The sequence below is a fragment of the Oncorhynchus clarkii genome, unplaced genomic scaffold, assembly GCF_045791955.1.
Source record: "Oncorhynchus clarkii lewisi isolate Uvic-CL-2024 unplaced genomic scaffold, UVic_Ocla_1.0 unplaced_contig_12675_pilon_pilon, whole genome shotgun sequence".
NCBI lineage: Eukaryota > Metazoa > Chordata > Actinopteri > Salmoniformes > Salmonidae > Oncorhynchus > Oncorhynchus clarkii.
In genome coordinates, this window is record NW_027260931.1 from 67,763 (window position 1) to 95,485 (window position 27,723).

Genomic DNA, 27,723 nt, shown 5'->3' on the forward strand with positions numbered 1-27,723 from the left:
AGTGCTTTCTGAGGGACCAAAACAACACACACTGGCATGTTGTGACAAGAGAAATGACTGAAACCATCAACATGTCATCGGATTGACTGGTTATGACTGAGTTTCGAAAAACGTTTGATATTTGAAGAAGAAGAAAGAAAAAGAGTTAGAAGAATCGTACATAAAGATCTCTTACAGGTAAAGAGAAGATACATTGCACATAATGCTGCCGGAAGTAGATAGCTAACGTGTGATAGCTTAGCTATCGTTTCTTTCCAATGAGATTATAAGCACATTGAGTACATCCCATTAAACCCAGTTTAGTCAACTCAGAGCTGGTCAAGCTACGTTTTAGTAAACTAGGTCCAAGGATGAAGGTTTAACTAAAATAGCTAGCTAGTCACGCTGCTAACTATCTAACCAGATGGCTAGCTAAGGTTAGTTTGCTAACGTATTAACAGCTAGCTATCCTAACATGTTACGCTAACTAGCTACATCAGAAAAAGGGGGGTATCAACTCCATTATCTTTCGTTGTTGCTGGCGCATTAGCTACGAATTAAAACGAGACCCTCAACTAGCCTTAAATGTGATGATCTAGAAGAATAAAACATATTGCTACGTGTGGCGCTTGTTGTAGCTATTGTAAATGCTAAGTCAGCCAGTTAGCTAGCTAGCGGCTAAACCCTCTTCTTCTTCTTCGTGTGTTTCCGGCAGACTAGACGCCGTGTTCCGTATTGTTGCCTTTTGCAGGTCAGAGTTGCGGATTGAACAGTTAGGTTAAAAAGGGGGGGGGGCGAAAATCATAAATTGCATCACCATCTAACCCTGCACCAGTGGAGGCTGCTGAGGGGAGAACTGCTCTTAATCAATGGCCGCAATAGAGTATAATAGATGGGATGGAGTGTAATAGATGGAATGGAGTGTAATAGATGGAATGGAGTGTAATAGATGGAATGGAGTGTAATAGATGGAATGGAGTGTAATAGATGGAATGGAGTGTAATAGATGGAATGGAGTATAATAGATGGAATGGAGTCTAATAGATGGAATGGAGTGTAATAGATGGAATGGAGTCTAATAGATGGAATGGAGTGTAATAGATGGAATTGAGTGTAATAGATGGAATGGAGTGAATGGTATCACACCCATGAAAACCATGTTTCTGATACCATTCCATTTACTCCATTCCAGCCATTATTATGAACCGTTCTCCCCTCAGCAGCCTGCACTGTAGACTAATGATTAGGACCTACACCCCAGGTTGTAGACTAATGATTAGGCCCTACACCCCAGGTTGTTTAGACTAATGATTAGGCCCTACACCCCAGGTTGTTTAGACTAATGATTAGGCCCTACACCCCAGGTTGTAGACTAATGATTAGGCCCTACACCCCAGGTTGTAGACTAATGATTAGGCCCTACACCCCAGGTTGTAGACTAATGACTAGGCCCTACACCCCAGGTTGTAGACTAATGACTAGGCCCTACACCCCAGGTTGTTTAGACTAATGATTAGGCCCTACACCCCAGGTTGTAGACTAATGACTAGGCCCTACACCCCAGGTTGTAGACTAATGATTAGGCCCTACACCCCAGGTTGTTTAGACTAATGACTAGGCCCTACACCCCAGGTTGTAGACTAATGACTAGGCCCTACACCCCAGGTTGTAGACTAATGATTAGGCCCTACACCCCAGGTTGTAGACTAATGATTAGGCCCTACACCCCAGGTTGTAGACTAATGATTAGGCCCTACACCCCAGGTTTGTAGACTAATGACTAGGCCCTACACCCCGGGTTGTAGACTAATGACTAGGCCCTACACCCCAGGTTGTAGACTAATGACTAGGCCCTACACCCCAGGTTGTAGACTAATGACTAGGCCCTACACCCCAGGTTGTAGACTAATGATTAGGCCCTACACCCCAGGTTGTAGCCTAATGATTAGGCCCTACACCCCAGGTTGTTTAGACTAATGATTAGGCCCTACACCCCAGGTTGTAGACTAATGATTAGGCCCTACACCCCAGGTTGTAGACTAATGATTAGGCCCTACACCCCAGGTTGTAGACTAATGATTAGGCCCTACACCCCAGGTTGTAGACTAATGACTAGGCCCTAGACCCCAGGTTGTAGACTAATGACTAGGCCCTACACCCCAGGTTGTAGACTAATGATTAGGCCCTACACCCCAGGTTGTTTAGACTAATGATTAGGCCCTACACCCCAGGTTGTAGACTAATGATTAGGCCCTACACCCCAGGTTGTAGACTAATGATTAGGCCCAACACCCCAGGTTGTAGACTAATGATTAGGCCCTACACCCCAGGTTGTAGACTAATGACTAGGCCCTACACCCCAGGTTGTTTAGACTAATGATTAGGCCCTACACCCCAGGTTGTAGACTAATGACTGTAGACTAATGACTAGGCCCTACACCCCAGGTTGTAGACTAATGACTAGGCCCTACACCCCGGGTTGTAGACTAATGACTAGGCCCTACACCCCAGGTTGTAGACTAATGACTAGGCCCTACACCCCAGGTTGTAGACTAATGACTAGGCCCTACACCCCGGGTTGTAGACTAATGACTAGGCCCTACACCCCAGGTTGTAGACTAATGACTAGGCCATACACCCCAGGTTGTAGACTAATGATTAGGCCCTACACCCCGGGTTGTAGACTAATGACTAGGCCCTACACCCCGGGTTGTAGACTAATGACTAGGCCCTACACCCCAGGTTGTAGACTAATGACTAGGCCCTACACCCCAGGTTGTAGACTAATGATTAGGCCCTACACCCCGGGTTGTAGACTAATGACTAGGCCCTACACCCCAGGTTGTAGACTAATGATTAGGCCCTACACCCCAGGTTGTTTAGACTAATGACTAGGCCCTACACCCCAGGTTGTAGACTAATGACTAGGCCCTACACCCCAGGTTGTAGACTAATGACTAGGCCCTACACCCCGGGTTGTAGACTAATGACTAGGCCCTACACCCCAGGTTGTAGACTAATGACTAGGCCCTACACCCCAGGTTGTAGACTAATGACTAGGCCCTACACCCTGGGTTGTAGACTAATGACTAGGCCCTACACCCCAGGTTGTAGACTAATGACTAGTAGACTAATGCTAGGCCCTACACCCCAGGTTGTAGACTAATGTAGACTAATGATTAGGCCCTACACCCCAGGTTGTAGACTAATGACTAGGCCCTACACCCTGGGTTGTAGACTAATGACTAGGCCCTACACCCCAGGTTGTAGACTAATGACTAGGCCCTACACCCCAGGTTGTAGACTAATGATTAGGCCCTACACCCCGGGTTGTAGACTAATGACTAGGCCCTACACCCCAGGTTGTAGACTAATGATTAGGCCCTACACCCCAGGTTGTTTAGACTAATGACTAGGCCCTACACCCCAGGTTGTAGACTAATGACTAGGCCCTACACCCCAGGTTGTAGACTAATGACTAGGCCCTACACCCCAGGTTGTAGACTAATGACTAGGCCCTACACCCCGGGTTGTAGACTAATGATTAGGCCCTACACCCCAGGTTGTAGACTAATGATTAGGCCCTACACCCCAGGTTGTTTAGACTAATGACTAGGCCCTACACCCCAGGTTGTAGACTAATGATTAGGCCCTACACCCCAGGTTGTAGACTAATGACTAGGCCCTACACCCCAGGTTGTAGACTAATGATTAGGCCCTACACCCCAGGTTGTTTAGACTAATGATTAGGCCCTACACCCCAGGTTGTAGACTAATGACTAGGCCCTACACCCCAGGTTGTAGACTAATGATTAGGCCCTACATCCCAGGTTGTAGACTAATGATTAGGCCCTACACCCCGGGTTGTAGACTAATGACTAGGCCCTACACCCCAGGTTGTAGACTAATGATTAGGCCCTACACCCCAGGTTGTAGACTAATGACTAGGCCCTACACCCCAGGTTGTAGACTAATGACTAGGCCCTACACCCCAGGTTGTAGACTAATGATTAGGCCCTACACCCCGGGTTGTAGACTAATGACTAGGCCCTACACCCCAGGTTGTAGACTAATGATTAGGCCCTACACCCCAGGTTGTTTAGACTAATGACTAGGCCCTACACCCCAGGTTGTAGACTAATGATTAGGCCCTACACCCCAGGTTGTAGACTAATGACTAGGCCCTACACCCCAGGTTGTAGACTAATGATTAGGCCCTACACCCCAGGTTGTAGACTAATGATTAGGCCCTACACCCCGGGTTGTAGACTAATGATTAGGCCCTACACCCCAGGTTGTAGACTAATGACTAGGCCCTACACCCCAGGTTGTAGACTAATGATTAGGCCCTACACCCCGGGTTGTAGACTAATGACTAGGCCCTACACCCCAGGTTGTAGACTAATGATTAGGCCCTACACCCCAGGTTGTTTAGACTAATGACTAGGCCCTACACCCCAGGTTGTAGACTAATGATTAGGCCCTACACCCCAGGTTGTAGACTAATGACTAGGCCCTACACCCCGGGTTGTAGACTAATGATTAGGCCCTACACCCCAGGTTGTAGACTAATGACTAGGCCCTACACCCCAGGTTGTTTAGACTAATGACTAGGCCCTACACCCCAGGTTGTTTAGACTAATGACTAGGCCCTACACCCCGGGTTGTAGACTAATGATTAGGCCCTACACCCCAGGTTGTAGACTAATGATTAGGCCCTACACCCCGGGTTGTAGACTAATGACTAGGCCCTACACCCCAGGTTGTAGACTAATGATTAGGCCCTACACCCCAGGTTGTTTAGACTAATGACTAGGCTCTACACCCCAGGTTGTAGACTAATGATTAGGCCCTACACCCCAGGTTGTAGCCTAATGATTAGGCCCTACACCCCAGGTTGTTTAGACTAATGATTAGGCCCTACACCCCAGGTTGTAGACTAATGACTAGGCCCTACACCCCGGGTTGTAGACTAATGATTAGGCCCTACACCCCAGGTTGTAGACTAATGACTAGGCCCTACACCCCAGGTTGTTTAGACTAATGACTAGGCCCTACACCCCAGGTTGTAGACTAATGATTAGGCCCTACACCCCGGGTTGTAGACTAATGACTAGGCCCTACACCCCAGGTTGTAGACTAATGATTAGGCCCTACACCCCAGGTTGTAGACTAATGATTAGGCCCTACACCCCAGGTTGTTTAGACTAATGACTAGGCCCTACACCCCAGGTTGTAGACTAATGATTAGGCCCTACACCCCAGGTTGTAGACTAATGACTAGGCCCTACACCCCAGGTTGTAGACTAATGATTAGGCCCTACACCCCAGGTTGTAGACTAATGATTAGGCCCTACACCCCGGGTTGTTGACTAATGATTAGGCCCTACACCCCAGGTTGTAGACTAATGACTAGGCCCTACACCCTGGGTTGTAGACTAATGACTAGGCCCTACACCCCAGGTTGTAGACTAATGACTAGGCCCTACACCCCAGGTTGTAGACTAATGATTAGGCCCTACACCCCGGGTTGTAGACTAATGACTAGGCCCTACACCCCGGGTTGTAGACTAATGACTAGGCCCTACACCCCAGGTTGTAGACTAATGACTAGGCCCTACACCCCAGGTTGTAGACTAATGATTAGGCCCTACACCCCGGGTTGTAGACTAATGACTAGGCCCTACACCCCAGGTTGTAGACTAATGATTAGGCCCTACACCCCAGGTTGTTTAGACTAATGACTAGGCCCTACACCCCAGGTTGTAGACTAATGACTAGGCCCTACACCCCAGGTTGTAGACTAATGACTAGGCCCTACACCCCAGGTTGTAGACTAATGACTAGGCCCTACACCCCGGGTTGTAGACTAATGATTAGGCCCTACACCCCAGGTTGTAGACTAATGATTAGGCCCTACACCCCAGGTTGTTTAGACTAATGACTAGGCCCTACACCCCAGGTTGTAGACTAATGATTAGGCCCTACACCCCAGGTTGTAGACTAATGACTAGGCCCTACACCCCAGGTTGTAGACTAATGATTAGGCCCTACACCCCAGGTTGTTTAGACTAATGATTAGGCCCTACACCCCAGGTTGTAGACTAATGACTAGGCCCTACACCCCAGGTTGTAGACTAATGATTAGGCCCTACATCCCAGGTTGTAGACTAATGATTAGGCCCTACACCCCGGGTTGTAGACTAATGACTAGGCCCTACACCCCAGGTTGTAGACTAATGATTAGGCCCTACACCCCAGGTTGTAGACTAATGACTAGGCCCTACACCCCAGGTTGTAGACTAATGACTAGGCCCTACACCCCAGGTTGTAGACTAATGATTAGGCCCTACACCCCGGGTTGTAGACTAATGACTAGGCCCTACACCCCAGGTTGTAGACTAATGATTAGGCCCTACACCCCAGGTTGTTTAGACTAATGACTAGGCCCTACACCCCAGGTTGTAGACTAATGATTAGGCCCTACACCCCAGGTTGTAGACTAATGACTAGGCCCTACACCCCAGGTTGTAGACTAATGATTAGGCCCTACACCCCAGGTTGTAGACTAATGATTAGGCCCTACACCCCGGGTTGTAGACTAATGATTAGGCCCTACACCCCAGGTTGTAGACTAATGACTAGGCCCTACACCCCAGGTTGTAGACTAATGATTAGGCCCTACACCCTAATGACAGGTTGTAGACTAATGACTAGGCCCTACACCCCAGGTTGTAGACTAATGATTAGGCCCTACACCCCGGGTTGTAGACTAATGACTAGGCCCTACACCCCAGGTTGTAGACTAATGATTAGGCCCTACACCCCAGGTTTGACTAATGACTAGGCCCTACAAGGTTGTAGACTAGGCCCTACACCCCAGGTTGTAGACTAATGATTAGGCCCTACACCCCGGGTTGTAGACTAATGACTAGGCCCTACACCCCAGGTTGTTTAGACTAATGACTAGGCCCTACACCCCAGGTTGTAGACTAATGATTAGGCCCTACACCCCAGGTTGTAGACTAATGACTAGGCCCTACACCCCGGGTTGTAGACTAATGATTAGGCCCTACACCCCAGGTTGTAGACTAATGACTAGGCCCTACACCCCAGGTTGTTTAGACTAATGACTAGGCCCTACACCCCAGGTTGTTTAGACTAATGACTAGGCCCTACACCCCGGGTTGTAGACTAATGATTAGGCCCTACACCCCAGGTTGTAGACTAATGATTAGGCCCTACACCCCGGGTTGTAGACTAATGACTAGGCCCTACACCCCAGGTTGTAGACTAATGATTAGGCCCTACACCCCAGGTTGTTTAGACTAATGACTAGGCTCTACACCCCAGGTTGTAGACTAATGATTAGGCCCTACACCCCAGGTTGTAGCCTAATGATTAGGCCCTACACCCCAGGTTGTTTAGACTAATGATTAGGCCCTACACCCCAGGTTGTAGACTAATGACTAGGCCCTACACCCCGGGTTGTAGACTAATGATTAGGCCCTACACCCCAGGTTGTAGACTAATGACTAGGCCCTACACCCCAGGTTGTTTAGACTAATGACTAGGCCCTACACCCCAGGTTGTAGACTAATGATTAGGCCCTACACCCCGGGTTGTAGACTAATGACTAGGCCCTACACCCCAGGTTGTAGACTAATGATTAGGCCCTACACCCCAGGTTGTAGACTAATGATTAGGCCCTACACCCCAGGTTGTTTAGACTAATGACTAGGCCCTACACCCCAGGTTGTAGACTAATGATTAGGCCCTACACCCCAGGTTGTAGACTAATGACTAGGCCCTACACCCCAGGTTGTAGACTAATGATTAGGCCCTACACCCCAGGTTGACTAATGATTAGGCCCTACACCCCGGGTTGTTGACTAATGATTAGGCCCTACACCCCAGGTTGTAGACTAATGACTAGGCCCTACACCCCAGGTTGTAGACTAATGATTAGGCCCTACACCCCGGGTTGTAGACTAATGACTAGGCCCTACACCCCAGGTTGTAGACTAATGATTAGGCCCTACACCCCAGGTTGTTTAGACTAATGACTAGGCCCTACACCCCAGGTTGTAGACTAATGATTAGGCCCTACACCCCAGGTTGTAGACTAATGACTAGGCCCTACACCCCGGGTTGTAGACTAATGATTAGGCCCTACACCCCAGGTTGTAGACTAATGACTAGGCCCTACACCCCAGGTTGTTTAGACTAATGACTAGGCCCTACACCCCAGGTTGTTTAGACTAATGACTAGGCCCTACACCCCGGGTTGTAGACTAATGATTAGGCCCTACACCCCAGGTTGTAGACTAATGATTAGGCCCTACACCCCAGGTTGTAGACTAATGATTAGGCCCTACACCCCAGGTTGTAGACTAATGATTAGGCCCTACACCCCAGGTTGTAGACTAATGATTAGGCCCTACACCCCAGGTTGTAGACTAATGACTAGGCCCTACACGCCAGGTTGTAGCCTAATGATTAGGCCCTACACCCCAGGTTGTTTAGACTAATGATTAGGCCCTACACCCCAGGTTGTAGACTAATGACTAGGCCCTACACCCCGGGTTGTAGACTAATGACTAGGCCCTACACCCCGGGTTGTAGACTAATGATTAGGCCCTACACCCCGGGTTGTAGACTAATGATTAGGCCCTACACCCCGGGTTGTAGACTAATGATTAGGCCCTACACCCCAGGTTGTAGACTAATGATTAGGCCCTACACCCCAGGTTGTAGACTAATGATTAGGCCCTACACCCCGGGTTGTAGACTAATGACTAGGCCCTACACCCCAGGTTGTAGACTAATGATTAGGCCCTACACCCCAGCTTGTGGACTAATGATTAGGCCCTACACCCCAGGTTGTAGACTAATGACTAGGCCTTACATCCCGGGTTGTAGACTAATGACTAGGCCCTACACCCCGGGTTGTAGACTAATGACTAGGCCTTACATCCCGGGTTGTAGACTAATGACTAGGCCTTACATCCCGGGTTGTAGACTAATGATTAGGCCCTACACCCCGGGTTGTAGACTAATGACTAGGCCCTACATCCCAGGTTGTAGACTAATGACTAGGCCCTACACCCCAGGTTGTAGACTAATGACTAGGCCCTACACCCCAGGTTGTAGACTAATGACTAGGCCCTACACCCCAGGTTGTAGACTAATGACTAGGCCCTACACCCCGGGTTGTAGACTGATGACTAGGCCCTACACCCCAGGTTGTTTAGACTAATGACTAGGCCTTACATCCCGGGTTGTAGACTAATGACTAGGCCCTACACCCCGGGTTGTAGACTAATGACTAGGCCTTACATCCCGGGTTGTAGACTAATGACTAGGCCTTACATCCCGGGTTGTAGACTAATGATTAGGCCCTACACCCCGGGTTGTAGACTAATGACTAGGCCCTACATCCCAGGTTGTAGACTAATGACTAGGCCCTACACCCCGGGTTGTAGACTGATGACTAGGCCCTACACCCCAGGTTGTAGACTAGGCCCTACACCCCGGTTTGTAGACTAATGACTAGGCCCTACACCCCAGGTTGTAGACTAATGACTAGGCCCTACACCCCAGGTTGTAGACTAATGACTAGGCCCTACACCCCGGGTTGTAGACTAATGACTAGGCCTTACATCCCGGGTTGTAGACTAATGACTAGGCCTTACATCCCGGGTTGTAGACTAATGATTAGGCCCTACACCCCGGGTTGTAGACTAATGACTAGGCCCTACATCCCAGGTTGTAGACTAATGACTAGGCCCTACACCCCAGGTTGTAGACTAATGACTAGGCCCTACACCCCAGGTTGTAGACTAATGACTAGGCCCTACACCCCAGGTTGTAGACTAATGACTAGGCCCTACACCCCGGGTTGTAGACTGATGACTAGGCCCTACACCCCAGGTTGTTTAGACTAATGACTAGGCCTTACATCCCGGGTTGTAGACTAATGACTAGGCCCTACACCCCGGGTTGTAGACTAATGACTAGGCCTTACATCCCGGGTTGTAGACTAATGACTAGGCCTTACATCCCGGGTTGTAGACTAATGATTAGGCCCTACACCCCGGGTTGTAGACTAATGACTAGGCCCTACATCCCAGGTTGTAGACTAATGACTAGGCCCTACACCCCGGGTTGTAGACTGATGACTAGGCCCTACACCCCAGGTTGTAGACTAGGCCCTACACCCCGGTTTGTAGACTAATGACTAGGCCCTACACCCCAGGTTGTAGACTAATGACTAGGCCCTACACCCCAGGTTGTAGACTAATGACTAGGCCCTACACCCCAGGTTGTAGACTAATGATTAGGCCCTACACCCCAGGTTGTAGACTAATGACTAGGCCCTACACCCCAGGTTGTAGACTAATGACTAGGCCCTACACCCCAGGTTGTAGACTAATGACTAGGCCCTACACCCCGGGTTTGCAGTGCACATTCAGTTGTCACACAGTAATTTCTTTGTGATGGTCTTAGCTACTATAATACATTATATATATTTTTATTCAACAGAGACCCCCCCCCCGGGAGTAAGACGGAACAACAATGGGTCTGTTTGATAAACTAGCTGGCTGGTTGGGGCTGAAGAAGAAGGAAGTGAATGTTCTGTGTCTGGGATTGGACAACAGCGGCAAGACCACCATCATCAACCAACTCAAACCATCCAATGTAAGTCTCCACTGGTAGCCTGGATCAATTACGCCTACCTACTTAATGATCTAGGATGATAATGAGTTAGTGGTTTGCTGTGATATAGAATGACCTCCATAAAGATATAGCTTGTTAAACCCACATACAGTGGGGAGAACAAGTATTTGATACACTGCCGATTTTGCAGGTTTTCCTACTTACAAAGCATGTAGAGGTCTGTAATTTTTTTTTATCAAAGGTCTGTATGGAGGAGTGGGCTAAAATCCCTGCTGCAGTGTGTTGCAAACCTGGTCAAGAACTACAGGAAACGTATGATCTCTGTAATTGCAAACATAGGTTTCTGTACCAAATATTAAGTTCTGCTTTTCTGATGTATCAAATACTTATGTCATGCAATAAAATGCAAATTAATTACTTAAAAATCAGACAATGTGATTTTCTGGATTTTTGTTTTAGATTCCGTCTCTCACAGTTGATGTGTACCTTTGATAAAAATGACAGACCCCTACATGCTTTGTAAGTAGGAAAACCTGCAAAATCGGCAGTGTATCAAATACTTGTTCTCCCCACTGTATATACAGGTGTAAAAAAAATTAAGACACTTTAGGATTGGTTTTCAGAGGATAAGCATTCCTTCTCCTCCTGAAGAGGGATGGTGGAGAGAGGAACAAGGAGACAACGCAGGGAGAGAGGTAGAGAAGAGGGGAAGATGAAGAGAGGTAGAGAAGAGGAGATGGAGGAGGAGATGGAGAGAGGTAGAGAAGAGGAGATGGAGGAGATGGAGAGAGGTAGAGAGGGAGATGGAGGAGGAGATGGAGAGAGAGGAGAGAAGATGGAGAGAGAGAGGAGGAGATGGAGGGAGAGAAGAGGAGATGGAGGAGGAGATGGAGAGAGAGAGGAGAAGATGGAGAGAGAGAGGAGGAGATGGAGGGAGAGAAGAGGAGATGGAGAGGAGGAGATTGAGGGAGAGAAGATGAGATGGAGGGAGAGAGAGTAGGAGCTGGAGAGAGGGTAGGAGCTGGAGAGAGAGGAGGAGTTGGAGGGAGAGAAGATGAACTGGAGGGAGAGAGAGGAGGAGCTGGAGAGAGAGGAGGAGATGGAGGGAGAGAAGAGGAGATGGAGAGGAGGAGATTGAGGGAGAGAAGAGGAGATGGAGAGGAGGAGCTGGATGGAGAGAAGAGATGGAGAGTAGGAGCTGGAGGGAGAGAAGATGAGATGGAGGGAGAGAGAGGAGGAGCTGGGGAGAGAGGAGGAGATGGAGAGAGAGAGGAGGAGCTGGAGGGAGAGAAGAGGAGATGGAGGGAGAGAGAGGAGGAGCTGGAGGGAGAGAAGAGGAGATGGAGAGAGAGAGGAGGAGCTGGAGGGAGAGAAGAGGAGATGGAGGGAGAGAGAGGAGGAGCTGGAGGGAGAGAAGAGGAGATGGAGAGGAGGAGATGGAGAGAGAGAAGAGGAGATGGAGGGAGAGAGAGGAGGAGATAGGGGGAGAGGGAGGAGATGGAGGGAGAGAGAGGAGGAGATGGGGAGGAGGAGATGGAGAGAGAGATGAGGAGATGGAGGGAGAGGGAGGAGATGGAGGGAGAGAGAGGAGGAGATGGAGAGAGAGGGGGAGATGGAGAGAGAGAGAGAGAGGAGATCTTATTTTACTGTTAAATTAACCTTCCATTGTTACACATCGTTTTTTTGGTTGAGATTTAAAAACTACAGTTGTGTATCTAGCCATGGTGCCTTTACCAAGATCAGAAACCATCAGGAACAACTAGAAACCTCTGGACTGTCTCCAAGATGTTTGGAGTGGACAGGAAGTGGTTGATGCAGAGAGAGAAAAAGAAGAAGACCAGGGATGAGGGATATCAGGGATAGATGACCTCCAAGACGTTTGGAGTGGACAGGAAGTGGTTGATGCAGAGAGAGAAGAAGAAGAAGACCAGGGATGAGGGATATCAGGGATAGATGACCTCCAAGACGTTCGGAGTGGACAGGAAGTGGTTGATGGAGAGAGAGAGCAGCATACACTACTAATCTATTCCTGTGTAATTAACCACTACTAATCTATTCCTGTGTAATTAACCACTACTTTTGATTTATTTATTAATTTATGAATATATATGTTTATTTAACCAGGTAGGCTAGTTGAGAACACCTTTATTTAACCAGGTAGGCCAGTCGAGAACACCTTTATTTAACCAGGTAGGCCAGTTGAGAACACCTTTATTTAACCAGGTAGGCCAGTTGAGAACAAGTTCTCATTTACAACTGCGACCCAGACCAAGATAAAGCAAAGCAGTTCGACACACAACAACAACACAGAGTTACACATGGAATAAAACAAACATACAATCAATAACACAATAGAAAAAAAGTCTATATACAGTGTGGGCAAATGTAGTAAGATGAGGGAGGTAAAGGCAATAAATAGGCCATAGTGGCGAAGTAAATACAATATAGCAATTAAACACTGGACTGAATGTTAGATGTGCAGAAGATGAATGTGCAAGTGGAGATACTGGGGTTCAAAGGAGAAGAAAATATATAACATTATGGGGATGAGGTAGTTGGATGAGCTATTTACAGATGGGCTGTACAGGCTGCTCTGACAGCTGATGCTTAAAGCTAGAGAGGGAGATATGAGACTCCAACTTCAGTGATTTTTGCAGTTTGTTCCAGTCATTGGCAGCAGAGAACTGGAAGGAAAGGCGGCCAAAGTAGGTGTTGGCTTTGGGGGCGACCAGTGAGATATACCTGCTGGAGCGCGTGCTGCTATGGTGAGCTGAGATAAGGCGGAGCTTTACCTAGCAGAGACTTGTAGATGACCTGGAGCCAGTGGGTTTGGCGACGAATATGAAGCGAGGGCCAGCCAATGAGAGCATACAGGTTGCAGTGGTGTGTAGTATATAGAGCTTTGGTGACAAAATGGATGGCACTGTGATAGACTGCATCCAATTTGTTGAGTAGAATATTGGAAGCTATTTTGTAAATGACATCGCCGAAGTCGAGGATTCGTAGGATGGTCAGTTTTACGAGGCTATGTTTGGCAGCATGAGTGAAGGATGCTTTGTTTGCGAAATAGGAAGCCAATTCTAGATTTAATTTTGGATTGGAGATGTTTAATATGAGTCTGAAGGAGAGTTTACAGTCTAACCAGACACCAAGATATTTGTAGTTGTCCACATATTCTAAGTCAGAGCCGTCCAGAGTAGTGACACCAATCTAATCTATTCCTGTGTCATGCAGGCCCAGACACAAGACATCGTCCCGACCATTGGCTTCAGCATCGAGAAGTTCAAGACATCAAGGTAATCAATAAGACAATAATGGAGGACTGTACGATGGTCAGATGTTCTGAACTATACCTTGAAGGTTGTTGGGGAACGTTGTCTGAACGTTACCATTACGATGTCCTTGAATGAGTCCCAAATGGCATCCCATTTCCAATATAGTGCACTACTTTTCTCTCCAGTCTCTAAATCCTCCTCTTCTCCAGTCTTCTAAATCCTCCTCTTCTCTCCAGTCTTCTAAATCCTCCTCTTCTCTCCAGTCTTCTAAATCCTCCTCTTCTCTCCAGTTTTCTAAATCTTCCTCTTCTCTCCAGTCTTCTAAAACCTCCTCTTCTCTCCAGTCTTCTAAAACCTCCTCTTCTCTCCAGTTTTCTAAATCCTCCTCTCCTATCCAGTCTTCTAAATCTTCCTCTTCTCTCCAGTCTTCTAAAACCTCCTCTTCTCTCCAGTCTTCTAAATCCTCCTCTCCTATCCAGTCTTCTAAATCTTCCTCTTCTCTCCAGTCTTCTAAAACCTCCTCTTCTCTCCAGTCTTCTAAATCCTCCTCTCCTATCCAGTCTTCTAAATCTTCCTCTTCTCTCCAGTCTCTAAATCCTCCTCTTCTCTCCAGTCTTCTATATTCTCCTCTTCTCTCCAGTCTTCTATACTCTCCTCTTCTCTCCAGTCTTCTAAATCCTCCTCTTCTCTCCAGTCTCTAAATCCTCCTCTTCTCTCCAGTCTTCTATATTATCCTCTTCTCTCCAGTCTCTAAATCCTCCTCTTCTCTCCAGTCTTCTAAATCCTCCTCTTCTCTCCAGTCTCTAAATCCTCCTCTTCTCTCCAGTCTTCTATATTCTCATCTTCTCTCCAGTCTTCTAAATCCTCCTCTTCTCTCCAGTCTTCTAAATCCTCCTCTTCTCTCCAGTCTTCTAAAACCTCCTCTTCTCTCCAGTCTTCTAAATCTTCCTCTTCTCTCCAGTCTTCTAAAACCCCCTCTTCTCTCCAGTCTCTAAATCCTCCTCTCCTATCCAGTCTTCTAAATCTTCCTCTTCTCTCCAGTCTTCTAAAACCTCCTCTTCTCTCCAGTCTTCTAAATCCTCCTCTCCTATCCAGTCTTCTAAATCTTCCTCTTCTCTCCAGTCTTCTAAAACCTCCTCTTCTCTCCAGTCTTCTAAATCCTCCTCTCCTATCCAGTCTTCTAAATCTTCCTCTTTTCTACAGTCTTCTAAATCCTCCTCTTCTCTCCAGTCTTCTAAATCCTCCTCTCTCCCCAGTTTTCTGTATTCTCCTCTTCTCTCCAGTCTTCTATACTCTCCTCTTCTCTCCAGTCTTCTAAATCCTCCTCTTCTCTCCAGTCTCTAAATCCTCCTCTTCTCTCCAGTCTTCTAAATTCTCCTCTTCTCTCCAGTCTCTAAATCCTCCTCTTCTCTCCAGTCTTCTATATCCTCCTCTTCTCTCCAGTCTTCTGAATCCTCCTCTTCTCTCCAGTCTCTAAATCCTTCTCTTTCTCCAGTCTCTCCTTCACAGTGTTCGACATGTCTGGCCAAGGGCGATACAGAAACCTCTGGGAACATTACTACAAGTGAGTCTGTTCAGACACACACACACACACACACACACACACACACACACACACACACACACACACACACACACACACACACACACACACACACACACACACACTGAAACACACCCACCCACACTGAAACACACACCCACACTGAAACACACACACACACACACACACACACACACAGACACACACACACACACACACACACACACACACACACACAGTGATAAACACACACAGTGACACACACACACATATATACACATTCACACACAGTGACAAACACGCTCACACACACACTCACATACTGGCACACACACTGAAACACACACACACACACACACACACACACACACACACACACGGTAGGTAGTACTGACAGTGAATCATGTTGACCCTTGCCCCCTCGCTCCCCCAGGGAGGGTCAAGCCATCATCTTTGTGGTGGACAGTGGGGACAAGTTGAGGATGGTGGTCGCTAAAGAGGAACTGGACACCCTCCTGAACCACCCAGGTGAATCATCTTCCTCATTTTACACTCCTGAACCACCCAGGTGAATCCTCTTCCTCATTATACACTCCTGAACCACCCAGGTGAATCATCTTCCTCATTTTACACTCCTGAACCACCCAGGTGAATCATCTTCCTCATTATACATTCCTGAACCACCCAGGTGAATCATCCTCCTCAGTATACACTCCTGAACCACCCAGGTGAATCATCTTCCTCAGTATTCACTCCTCAACCACCCAGGTGAATCATCTTCCTCATTATACACTCCTGAACCACCCAGGTGAATCATCCTCCTCATTATACACTCCTGAACCACCCAGGTGAATCATCTTCGTCATTAAACACTCCTGAACCACCCAGGTGAATCATCTTCCTCATTATACACTCCTCAACCACCCAGGTGAATCATCTTCCTCATTAAACACTCCTGAACCACCCAGGTGAATCATCCTCCTCATTATACACTCCTGAACCACCCAGGTGAATCATCTTCCTCATTATACACTCCTGAACCACCCAGGTGAATCATCCTCCTCATTATACACTCCTCAACCACCCAGGTGAATCATCCTCCTCATTATACACTCATGAACCACCCAGGTGAATCATCTTCCTCATTATATGCTCCTGAACCACCCAGGTATCAATTTAACGACTAACCAACACATGATAACGTGAACCGAGCCAATAGTATTCTTGGATACCAGATCCGAGAGACTGTCAAGACCGTTGTTTTTTTTTAATGCTGGTTAATTATCATTATATGCAGGCAGCTTATCTAACGTAATGTCCCTTTATCTCCACAGTTAACGCCTGGTCTTTTTAACGTAATGTCCCTTTATCTCCACAGTTAACGCCTGGTCTTTTTAACGTAATGTCCCTTTATCTCCACAGTTAACGCCTGGTCTTTTTAACGTAATGTCCCTTTATCTCCACAGTTAACGCCTGGTCTTTTTAACGTAATGTCCCTTTATCTCCGCAGTTAACGCCTGGTCTTTTTAACGTAATGTCCCTTTACCTCCACAGTTAACGCCTGGTCTTTTTAACGTAATGTCCCTTTATCTCCACAGTTAACGCCTGGTCTTTTTAACGTAATGTCCCTTTATCTCCACAGTTAACGCCTGGTCTTTTTAACGTAATGTCCCTTTATCTCCACAGTTAACGCCTGGTCTTTTTAACGTAATGTCCCTTTACCTCCACAGTTAACGCCTGGTCTTTTTAACGTAATGTCCCTTTACCTCCACAGTTAAACGCCTGGTCTTTTTAACGTAATGTCCCTTTACCTCCACAGTTAACGCCTGGTCTTTTTAACGTAATGTCCCTTTACCTCCGCAGTTAACGCCTGGTCTTTTTAACGTAATGTCCCTTTATCTCCGCAGTTAACGCCTGGTCTTTTTAACGTAATGTCCCTTTACCTCCGCAGTTAACGCCTGGTCTTTTTAACGTAATGTCCCTTTATCTCTGCAGTTAACGCCTGGTCTTTTTAACGTAATGTCCCTTTATCTCCGCAGTTAAACGCCTGGTCTTTTTAACGTAATGTCCCTTTAGCTCCACAGTTAACGCCTGGTCTTTTTAACGTAATGTCCCTTTAGCTCCACAGTTAAAGGCCTGGTCTTTTGTTGTGTTGATCTGTAGATTAACACTGTTATACCCACATGGTCCCTATCAAGGGCACAACTATTAACCACAGACTGTACAGTACCTGAGAGACCTTACTGTATGTGTTGTCATTAAAAAAAAATCATTATTTACTATTGGGCAGGCAGGTAGCCTAGTGGTTAGAGTGTAGAGGAGGCAGGTAGTCTAGTGGTTAGAGTGTAGGGGAGGCAGGTAGTCTAGTGGTTAGAGTGTAGAGGAGGCAGGTAGCCTAGTGGTTAGAGTGTAGAGGAGGCAGGTAGTCTAGTGGTTAGAGTGTAGAGGAGGCAGGTAGCCTAGTGGTTAGAGTGTAGAGGAGGCAGGTAGTCTAGTGGTTAGAGTGTAGAGGTGGCAGGTAGTCTAGTGGTTAGAGTGTAGAGGTGGCAGGTAGTCTAGTGGTTAGAGTGTAGAGGTGGCAGGTAGTCTAGTGGTTAGAGTGTAGAGGTGGCAGGTAGCCTAGTGGTTAGAGTGTAGAGGTGGCAGGTAGCCTAGTGGTTAGAGTGTAGAGGAGGCAGGTAGTCTAGTGGTTAGAGTGTAGAGGTGGCAGGTAGCCTAGTGGTTAGAGTGTAGAGGAGGCAGGTAGTCTAGTGGTTAGAGTGTAGAGGAGGCAGGTAGTCTAGTGGTTAGAGTGTAGAGGTGGCAGGTAGTCTAGTGGTTAGAGTGTAGAGGTGGCAGGTAGTCTAGTGGTTAGAGTGTAGAGGTGGCAGGTAGTCTAGTGGTTAGAGTGTAGAGGTGGCAGGTAGTCTAGTGGTTAGAGTGTAGAGGTGGCAGGTAGTCTAGTGGTTAGAGTGTAGAGGAGGCAGGTAGTCTAGTGGTTAGAGTGTAGAGGAGGCAGGTAGCCTAGTGGTTAGAGTGTAGAGGTGGCAGGTAGTCTAGTGGTTAGAGTGTAGAGGAGGCAGGTAGTCTAGTGGTTAGAGTGTAGAGGCGGCAGGTAGTCTAGTGGTTAGAGTGTAGAGGAGGCAGGTAGCCTAGTGGTTAGAGTGTAGAGGAGGCAGGGAGCCTAGTGGTTAGAATGTAGAGGAGGCAGGTAGTCTAGTGGTTAGAGTGTAGAGGAGGCAGGTAGCCTAGTGGTTAGAGTGTAGAGGAGGCAGGGAGCCTAGTGGTTAGAATGTAGAGGAGGCAGGTAGCCTAGTGGTTAGAGTGTAGAGGAGGCAGGTAGTCTAGTGGTTAGAGTGTAGAGGCGGCAGGTAGTCTAGTGGTTAGAGTGTAGAGGAGGCAGGTAGTCTAGTGGTTAGAGTGTAGAGGAGGCAGGTAGTCTAGTGGTTAGAGTGTAGAGGAGGCAGGGAGCCTAGTGGTTAGAGTGTAGAGGAGGCAGGGAGCCTAGTGGTTAGAATGTAGAGGAGGCAGGTAGTCTAGTGGTTAGAGTGTAGAGGCGGCAGGTAGACTAGTGGTTAGAGTGTAGAGGAGGCAGGTAGCCTAGTGGTTAGAGTGTAGAGGAGGCAGGGAGCCTAGTGGTTAGAGTGTAGAGGAGGCAGGTAGTCTAGTGGTTAGAGTGTAGAGGCGGCAGGTAGACTAGTGGTTAGAGTGTAGAGGAGGCAGGTAGCCTAGTGGTTAGAGTGTAGAGGAGGCAGGTAGCCTAGTGGTTAGAGTGTAGGGGCGGCAGGTAGTCTAGTGGTTAGAGTGTAGAGGAGGCAGGTAGCCTAGTGGTTAGAGTGTAGAGGAGGCAGGGAGCCTAGTGGTTAGAGTATAGAGGAGGCAGGTAGCCTAGTGGTTAGAGTGTAGAGGTGGCAGGTAGCCTAGTGGTTAGAGTGTAGAGGAGGCAGGTAGCCTAGTGGTTAGAGTGTAGAGGAGGCAGGTAGTCTAGTGGTTAGAGTGTAGAGGAGGCAGGTAGCCTAGTGGTTAGAGTGTAGGGGCGGCAGGTAGTCTAGTGGTTAGAGTGTAGAGGTGGCAGGTAGCCTAGTGGTTAGAGTGTAGAGGCAGGTAGCCTAGTGGTTAGAGTGTAGAGGAGGTAGGTAGCCTAGTGGTTAGAGTGTAGAGGAGGCAGGTAGCCTAGTGGTTAGAGTGTAGAGGAGGCAGGTAGCCTAGTGGTTAGAGTGTAGAGGAGGCAGGTAGCCTAGTGGTTAGAGTGTAGAGGAGGCAGGTTTTCTAGTGGTTAGAGTGTAGAGGAGGCAGGTAGCCTAGTGGTTAGAGTGTAGAGGAGGCAGGTTTTCTAGTGGTTAGAGTGTAGAGGAGGCAGGTAGCCTAGTGGTTAGAGTGTAGAGGAGGCAGGTAGTCTAGTGGTTAGAGTGTAGAGGCGGCAGGTAGCCTAGTGGTTAGAGTGTAGAGGAGGTAGGTAGCTTAGTGGTTAGAGTGTAGAGGAGAAAGGTAGCCTAGTGGTTAGAGTGTAGAGGAGGCAGGTTTTCTAGTGGTTAGAGTGTAGAGGAGGCAGGTAGCCTAGTGGTTAGAGTGTAGAGGAGGCAGGTTTTCTAGTGGTTAGAGTGTAGAGGAGGCAGGTAGCCTAGTGGATAGAGTGTAGAGGCGGCAGGTAACCTAGTGGTTAGAGTGTAGAGGTGGCAGGTAGCCTAGTGGTTAGAGTGTAGAGGAGGCAGGTAGCCTAGTGGTTAGAGTGTAGAGGAGGCAGGTAGCCTAGTGGTTAGAGTGTAGAGGAGGCAGGTAGCCTAGTGGTTAGAGTGTAGAGGAGGCAGGTAGCCTAGTGGTTAGAGTGTAGAGGAGGCAGGTAGCCTAGTGGTTAGAGTGTAGAGGAGGCAGGTAGCCTAGTGGTTAGAGTGTAGAGGTGGCCTTGTCTCTGTAGATGTAAAGCACCCCCTGATTCTAACCTTGTCTCTGTAGACGTAAAGCACCCCCTGATTCTAACCTTGTCTCTGTAGACGTAAAGCACCCCCTGATTATGACCTTGTCTCTGTAGACGTAAAGCACCGCCTGATCCCCCTGATTCTAACCTTGTCTCTGAAGACGTAAAGCACCCCCTGATTCTAACCTTGTCTCTCTAGATGTAAAGCACCCCCTGATTCTAACCTTGTCTCTGTAGACTTAAAGCACCCCCTGATTCTAACCTTGTCTCTGTAAACGTAAAGCACCCCCTGATTCTAACCTTGTCTCTGTAGACGTAAAGCACCCCCTGATTATAACCTTGTCTCTGTAGATGTAAAGCACCCCCTGATTCTAAAAAGGTCTCTGTAGACGTAAAGCACCGACGGATCCCCCTGATTCTAACCTTGTCTCTGTAGATGTAAAGCACCGCCTGATTCTAACCTTGTCTCTGTTGACGTAAAGCACCCCCTGATTCTAACCTTGTCTCTGTAGATGTAAAGCACCGCCTGATTCTAACCTTGTCTCTGTAGATGTAAAGCACCGACGGATCCCCCTGATTCTAACCTTGTCTCTGTAGACGTAAAGCACCGCCTGATTATGACCTTGTCTCTGTAGACGTAAAGCACCGCCTGATCCCCCTGATTCTAACCTTGTCTTTGAAGACGTAAAGCACCCCCTGATTCTAACCTTGTCTCTGTAGATGTAAAGCACCCCCTGATTCTAACCTTGTCTCTGTAGACGTAAAGCACCCCCTGATTCTAACCTTGTCTCTGTAGACGTAAAGCACCCCCTGATTCTAACCTTGTCTCTGTAGACGTAAAGCACCGACGGATCCCCCTGATTCTAACCTTGTCTCTGTAGATGTAAAGCACCCCCTGATTCTAACCTTGTCTCTGTTGACGTAAAGCACCCCCTGATTCTAACCTTGTCTCTGTAGATGTAAAGCACCGCCTGATTCTAACCTTGTCTCTGTAGATGTAAAGCACCGACGGATCCCCCTGATTCTAACCTTGTCTCTGTAGACGTAAAGCACCGCCTGATTCTAACCTTGTCTCTGTAGACGTAAAGCACCCCCTGATTATAACCTTGTCTCTGTAGATGTAAAGCACCCCCTGATTCTAAAAAGGTCTCTGTAGACGTAAAGCACCGACGGATCCCCCTGATTCTAACCTTGTCTCTGTAGATGTAAAGCACCGCCTGATTCTAACCTTGTCTCTGTAGATGTAAAGCACCGACGGATCCCCCTGATTCTAACCTTGTCTCTGTAGACGTAAAGCACCGCCTGATTCTAACCTTGTCTCTGTAGACGTAAAGCACCCCCTGATTATAACCTTGTCTCTGTAGATGTAAGGGAATACCCCCCTGAATTGTACAAAAATGAATGTCAAGATATTGGCATTGGACAAACCATGTACACGATGTCCAATACCACCCAAAGCGGCGTTGATTCGTGCAAAGTATATGGCAAATGCCATATGGCAATTGCCAATTGTAACACCTCAAAAATCCAACAGGGGGCGAGTGCGCTCCACCTGGGTTTTTCATATTGTAAAGCACCGCCTGATTCTAACCTTGTCTCTGTAGACGTAAAGCACCCCCTGATTATAACCTTGTCTCTGTAGATGTAAAGCACCCCCTGATTCTAACCTTGTCTCTGTAGACGTAAAACACCCCCTGATTCTAACCTCGTCTCTGTAGATGTAAAGCACCGCCTGATTCTAACCTTGTCTCTGTAGACGTAAAGCACCCCCTGATTATAACCTTGTCTCTGTAGATGTAAAGCACCGCCTGATTCTAACCTTGTCTCTGTAGACCTAAAGCACCGACGGATCCCCCTGATTCTAACCTTGTCTCTGTAGACGTAAAGCACCGCCTGATTCTAACCTTGTCTCTGTAGACGTAAAGCACCCCCTGATTATAACCTTGTCTCTGTAGATGTAAAGCACCCCCTGATTCTAACCTTGTCTCTGTAGACGTAAAGCACCGCCTGATTCTAACCTTGTCTCTGTAGACGTAAAGCACCCCTGATTATAACCTTGTCTCTGTAGATGTAAAGCACCGCCTGATTCTAACCTTGTCTCTGTAGACGTAAAGCACCCCCTGATTATAACCTTGTCTCTGTAGATGTAAAGCACCCCCTGATTCTAACCTTGTCTCTGTAGACGTAAAGCACCGACGGATCCCCCTGATTCTAACCTTGTCTCTGTAGACGTAAAGCACCGCCTGATTCTAACCTTGTCTCTGTAGATGTAAAGCACCCCCTGATTCTAACCTTGTCTCTGTAGATGTAAAGCACCCCCTGATTCTAACCTTGTCTCTGTAGATGTAAAGCACCGCCTGATTCTAACCTTGTCTCTGTAGACGTAAAGCACCGCCTGATTCTAACCTTGTCTCTGTAGACGTAAAGCACCGCCTGATTCTAACCTTGTCTCTGTAGACGTAAAGCACAGACGGATCCCCCTGCTGTTCTTTGCCAACAAGATGGACGTGAGAGACGCCCTGTCTTCAGTCAAGGTCTCCCAGCTCCTATGCCTGGAGAACATCAAGGACAAGCCCTGGCACATCTGGTACATTAATGCACCTGTACATAGCCCACCTGTACATAGCCCACCTGTACATAGCCCACCTGTACATAGCCCACCTATAATTTAGCCCAAACAACTACCTCTTTCCCTACTGTATTTAATTTATGTATTTATTTAGCTCCTTTGCACCCCATTATTTTTATCTCTACTTTGCACATTCTTCCACTGCAAATCTACCATTCCAGTGTTTTACTTGCTATATTGTAATTTACTTCGCCACCATGGCCTTTTTTTTGCCTTTACCTCCCTTCTCACCTCATTTGCTCACATTGTATATAGACTTGTTTATACTGTATTATTGACTGTATGTTTGTTTTACTCCATGTGTAACTCTGTGTTGTTGTTGTATGTGTCGAACTGCTTTGCTTTATCTTGGCCAGGTCGCAGTTGTAAATGAGAACTTGTTCTCAACTTGCCAACCTGGTTAAATAAAGGTGAAATATATATAATAAATAAAGGTGAAATATATATAATAAATAAATAAAGGTGAAATATATATAATAAATAAATAAAGGTGAAATATATATAATAAATAAAGGTGAAATATATGAATAAATAAAGGTGAAATATATATAATAAATAAAGGTGAAATATATATAATAAATAAAGGTGAAATATATATGAATAAATAAAGGTGAAATATATGAATAAATAAAGGTGAAATATATATAATAAATAAAGGTGAAATATATATAATAAATAAAGGTGAAATATATATGAATAATAAATAAAGGTGAAATATATATAATAAATAAAGGTGAAATATATATAAATATATAAAGGTGAAATATATATAAATAAATAAAGGTGAAATATATATATATTTAAAGATAGATGAGTTCTAAAACACCCAGAATCCTTGTTGGCACATTTCACGTTTGTAGACCAGCACCACTACGGTTCAGTCCGTTACAGTGCATTAGATTTCATCGGGTCTGTTTTTTAGTCCAACCTCCAGAACAGGCCTTTTATATGACAAAACGATGCCTTTTCTAATCGTTGTTGAAGCGTTTGGTTTTCACTGACCTGCTCTCTTTTGTGTCTGTTTCAGTGCCAGCGATGCTGTGAAAGGAGAAGGTTTACCTGAAGGCGTTGATTGGCTGCAAGGTACGGCAGACTCTCTCTCTGTCTCTCTCGTGGTTTCAGCACCACTAAATGTGTTTGATTTGATTTCTCTCCATAGTTATGTGATATGTAGAAACTAATAGCTTCATTTAAATTTAAATGTAATTATTTCCATTTGACTTCCGTCTGTAGATGAAATGTCACTGTGAGTATTTGACGTCATTAGTGTAGTAGACTGGCAGTAGAACCCCATAATGAACCTCTAGTCCACATCATTAGTGTTTAGTGTAGTAGACTGGCAGTAGAACCCCATAATGAACCTCTAGTCCACCTCATTAGTGTTTAGTGTAGTAGACTGGCAGTAGAACCCCATAATGAACCTCTAGTCCACGTCATTAGTGTAGTAGACTGGCAGTAGAACCCCATAATGAACCTCTAGTCCACGTCATTAGTGTTTAGTGTAGTAGACTGGCAGTAGAACCCCATAATGAACCTCTAGTCCACGTCATTAGTGTTTAGTGTAGTAGACTGGCTGTAGAACCCCTTAATTAACCTCTAGTCCACGTCATTAGTGTTTAGTGTAGTAGACTGGCAGTAGAACCCCTTAATGAACCTCTAGTCCATGTCATTAGTGTAGTAGACTGGCAGTAGAACCCCATAATGGACCTCTAGTCCACATCATTAGTGTAGTAGACTGGCAGTAGAACCCCATAATGAACCTCTAGTCCACGTCATTAGTGTAGTAGACTGGCAGTAGAACCCCATAATGAACCTCTAGTCCACATCATTAGTGTTTAGTGTAGTAGACTGGCAGTAGAACCCCATAATGAACCTCTAGTCCACGTCATTAGTGTTTAGTGTAGTAGACTGGCAGTAGAACCCCATAATGGACCTCTAGTCCACGTCATTAGTGTTTAGTGTAGTAGACTGGCAGTAGAACCCCATAATGAACCTCTAGTCCACGTCATTAGTGTTTAGTGTAGTAGACTGGCAGTAGAACCCCATAATGAACCTCTAGTCCACGTCATTAGTGTTTAGTGTAGTAGACTGGCAGTAGAACCCCATAATGAACCTCTAGTCCACGTCATTAGTGTTTAGTGTAGTAGACTGGCAGTAGAACCCCATAATGAACCTCTAGTCCACGTCATTAGTGTTTAGTGTAGTAGACTGGCTGTAGAACCCCATAATGAACCTCTAGTCCACGTCATTAGTGTAGTAGACTGGCAGTAGAACCCCATAATGAACCTCTAGTCCACGTCATTAGTGTAGTAGACTGGCAGTAGAACCCCATAATGAACCTCTAGTCCACGTCATTAGTGCTTAGTGTAGTAGACTGGCAGTAGAACCCCATAATGAACCTCTAGTCCACGTCATTAGTGTTTAGTGTAGTAGACTGGTAGTAGAACCCCATAATGAACCTCTAGTCCACGTCATTAGTGTTTTGTGTAGTAGACTGCCGGTAGAACCCCATAATGAACCTCTAGTCCACGTCATTAGTGTTTAGTGTAGTAGACTGGCAGTAGAACCCCATAATGAACCTCTAGTCCACGTCATTAGTGTTTAGTGTAGTAGACTGGTAGTAGAACCCCATAATTAACCTCTAGTCCATATCATTAGTGTTTAGTGTAGTAGACTGGCGGTAGAACCCCATAATGAACCTCTAGTCCACGTCATTAGTGTTTAGTGTAGTAGACTGGCAGTAGAACCCCATAATGAACCTCTAGTCCACGTCATTAGTGTTTAGTGTAGTAGACTGGTAGTAGAACCCCATAATTAACCTCTAGTCCACGTCATTAGTGTTTAGTGTAGTAGACTGGTAGTAGAACCCCATAATGAACCTCTAGTCCACGTCATTAGTGTTTAGTGTAGTAGACTGGCGGTAGAACCCCATAATGAACCTCTAGTCCACGTCATTAGTGTTTAGTGTAGTAGACTGGCAGTAGAACCCCATAATGAACCTCTAGTCCACGTCATTAGTGTTTAGTGTAGTAGACTGGTAGTAGAACCCCATAATTAACCTCTAGTCCATATCATTAGTGTTTAGTGTAGTAGACTGGCAGTAGAACCCCATAATGAACCTCTAGTCCACGTCATTAGTGTTTAGTGTAGTCGACTGGCAGTAGAACCCCATAATGAACCTCTAGTCCACGTCATTAGTGTTTAGTGTAGTAGACTGGCAGTAGAACCCCATAATGAACCTCTAGTCCACGTCATTAGTGTAGTAGACTGGCAGTAGAACCCCATAATGAACCTCTAGTCCACGTCATTAGTGTTTAGTGTAGTAGACTGGCAGTAGAACCCCATAATGGACCTCTAGTCCACGTCATTAGTGTTTAGTGTAGTAGACTGGCAGTAGAACCCCATAATGAACCTCTAGTCCACGTCATTAGTGTAGTAGACTGGCAGTAGAACCCCATAATGGACCTCTAGTCCACGTCATTAGTGTTTAGTGTAGTAGACTGGCAGTAGAACCTCATAATGAACCTCTAGTCCACGTCATTAGTGTTTAGTGTAGTAGACTGGCAGTAGAACCCCATAATGAACCTCTAGTCCACGTCATTAGTGTAGTAGACTGGCAGTAGAACCCCATAATGAACCTCTAGTCCACGTCATTAGTGTTTAGTGTAGTAGACTGGCAGTAGAACCCCATAATGAACCTCTAGTCCACGTCATTAGTGTTTAGTGTAGTAGACTGGCAGTAGAACCCCATAATGAACCTCTAGTCCACGTCATTAGTGTAGTAGACTGGCAGTAGAACCCCATAATGGACCTCTAGTCCACGTCATTAGTGTTTAGTGTAGTAGACTGGCAGTAGAACCCCATAATTAACCTCTAGTCCACGTCATTAGTGTAGTAGACTGGCAGTAGAACCCCGTAATGAACCTCTAGTCCACGTCATTAGTGTAGTAGACTGGCAGTAGAACCCCATAATGGACCTCTAGTCCACGTCATTAGTGTTTAGTGTAGTAGACTGGCAGTAGAACCCCATAATGGACCTCTAGTCCACGTCATTAGTGTTTAGTGTAGTAGACTGGTAGTAGAACCCCATAATGAACCTCTAGTCCACGTCATTAGTGTTTAGTGTAGGAGACTGGCAGTAGAACCCCATAATGAACACCATTCTAGTCGTCTGCCTTGGTCACCTTTCTCCCTTTGTCACATGTCTCTAGATCCCTATAAACCTTCCACTGTTCATAGCTCCTCTTATGACCTCTTATAACCCTCCCCTTCTTAGAGAACAATATGAGATCTGATTGTTCCTCTGTTTTTGTTGTTGTTTCAATCCAGATCAAATCAGAACGATGAGAACGTGAGAGGCTGAGGGAACGACGCGACGGGGAGGGGGGGGGGGGGAGGGGGGAAATGCCATCGTCTGGGTGGCGTCATGGCAACACTGGAGTCCCTCCGGCGTTGACCCCCAATGGTGTAAATTCTCAACATGACTCCTACCTCCACCCAACCATACACACACACACACACACACACACACACGCCTCAGAAGAGTTGGAGCCAGCTATGACCTCCGACCTTTAAAGATCAACCAGTCTGGATGGAGGACTAGCCTTTCCAACGGCCCCTGGAAATAGATAGTCTTTTCTTCAGATAATTCACACATCTTCCCACCAGTTTCTCTTTTCACCCTCATTTCAAATGACCCACTCCCAATAAACCAGTTTTAAAT

At 46.5% G+C, this 27,723-nt stretch overlaps 1 protein-coding gene across 1 annotated transcript; it reads left to right on the plus strand.

The window, feature by feature from the left end:
- On the plus strand, window positions 1-27,723 carry LOC139402264 (ADP-ribosylation factor-like protein 6). The gene is made up of 8 exons (XM_071146362.1): window positions 1-177; window positions 10,525-10,680; window positions 13,894-13,955; window positions 15,430-15,498; window positions 15,911-16,005; window positions 22,829-22,958; window positions 24,028-24,083; window positions 27,330-27,723. Exons 2-8 carry the CDS (start codon window positions 10,558-10,560, stop codon window positions 27,353-27,355), a joined length of 561 nt encoding a protein of 186 aa, XP_071002463.1. The 5' UTR covers window positions 1-177; window positions 10,525-10,557; the 3' UTR covers window positions 27,356-27,723.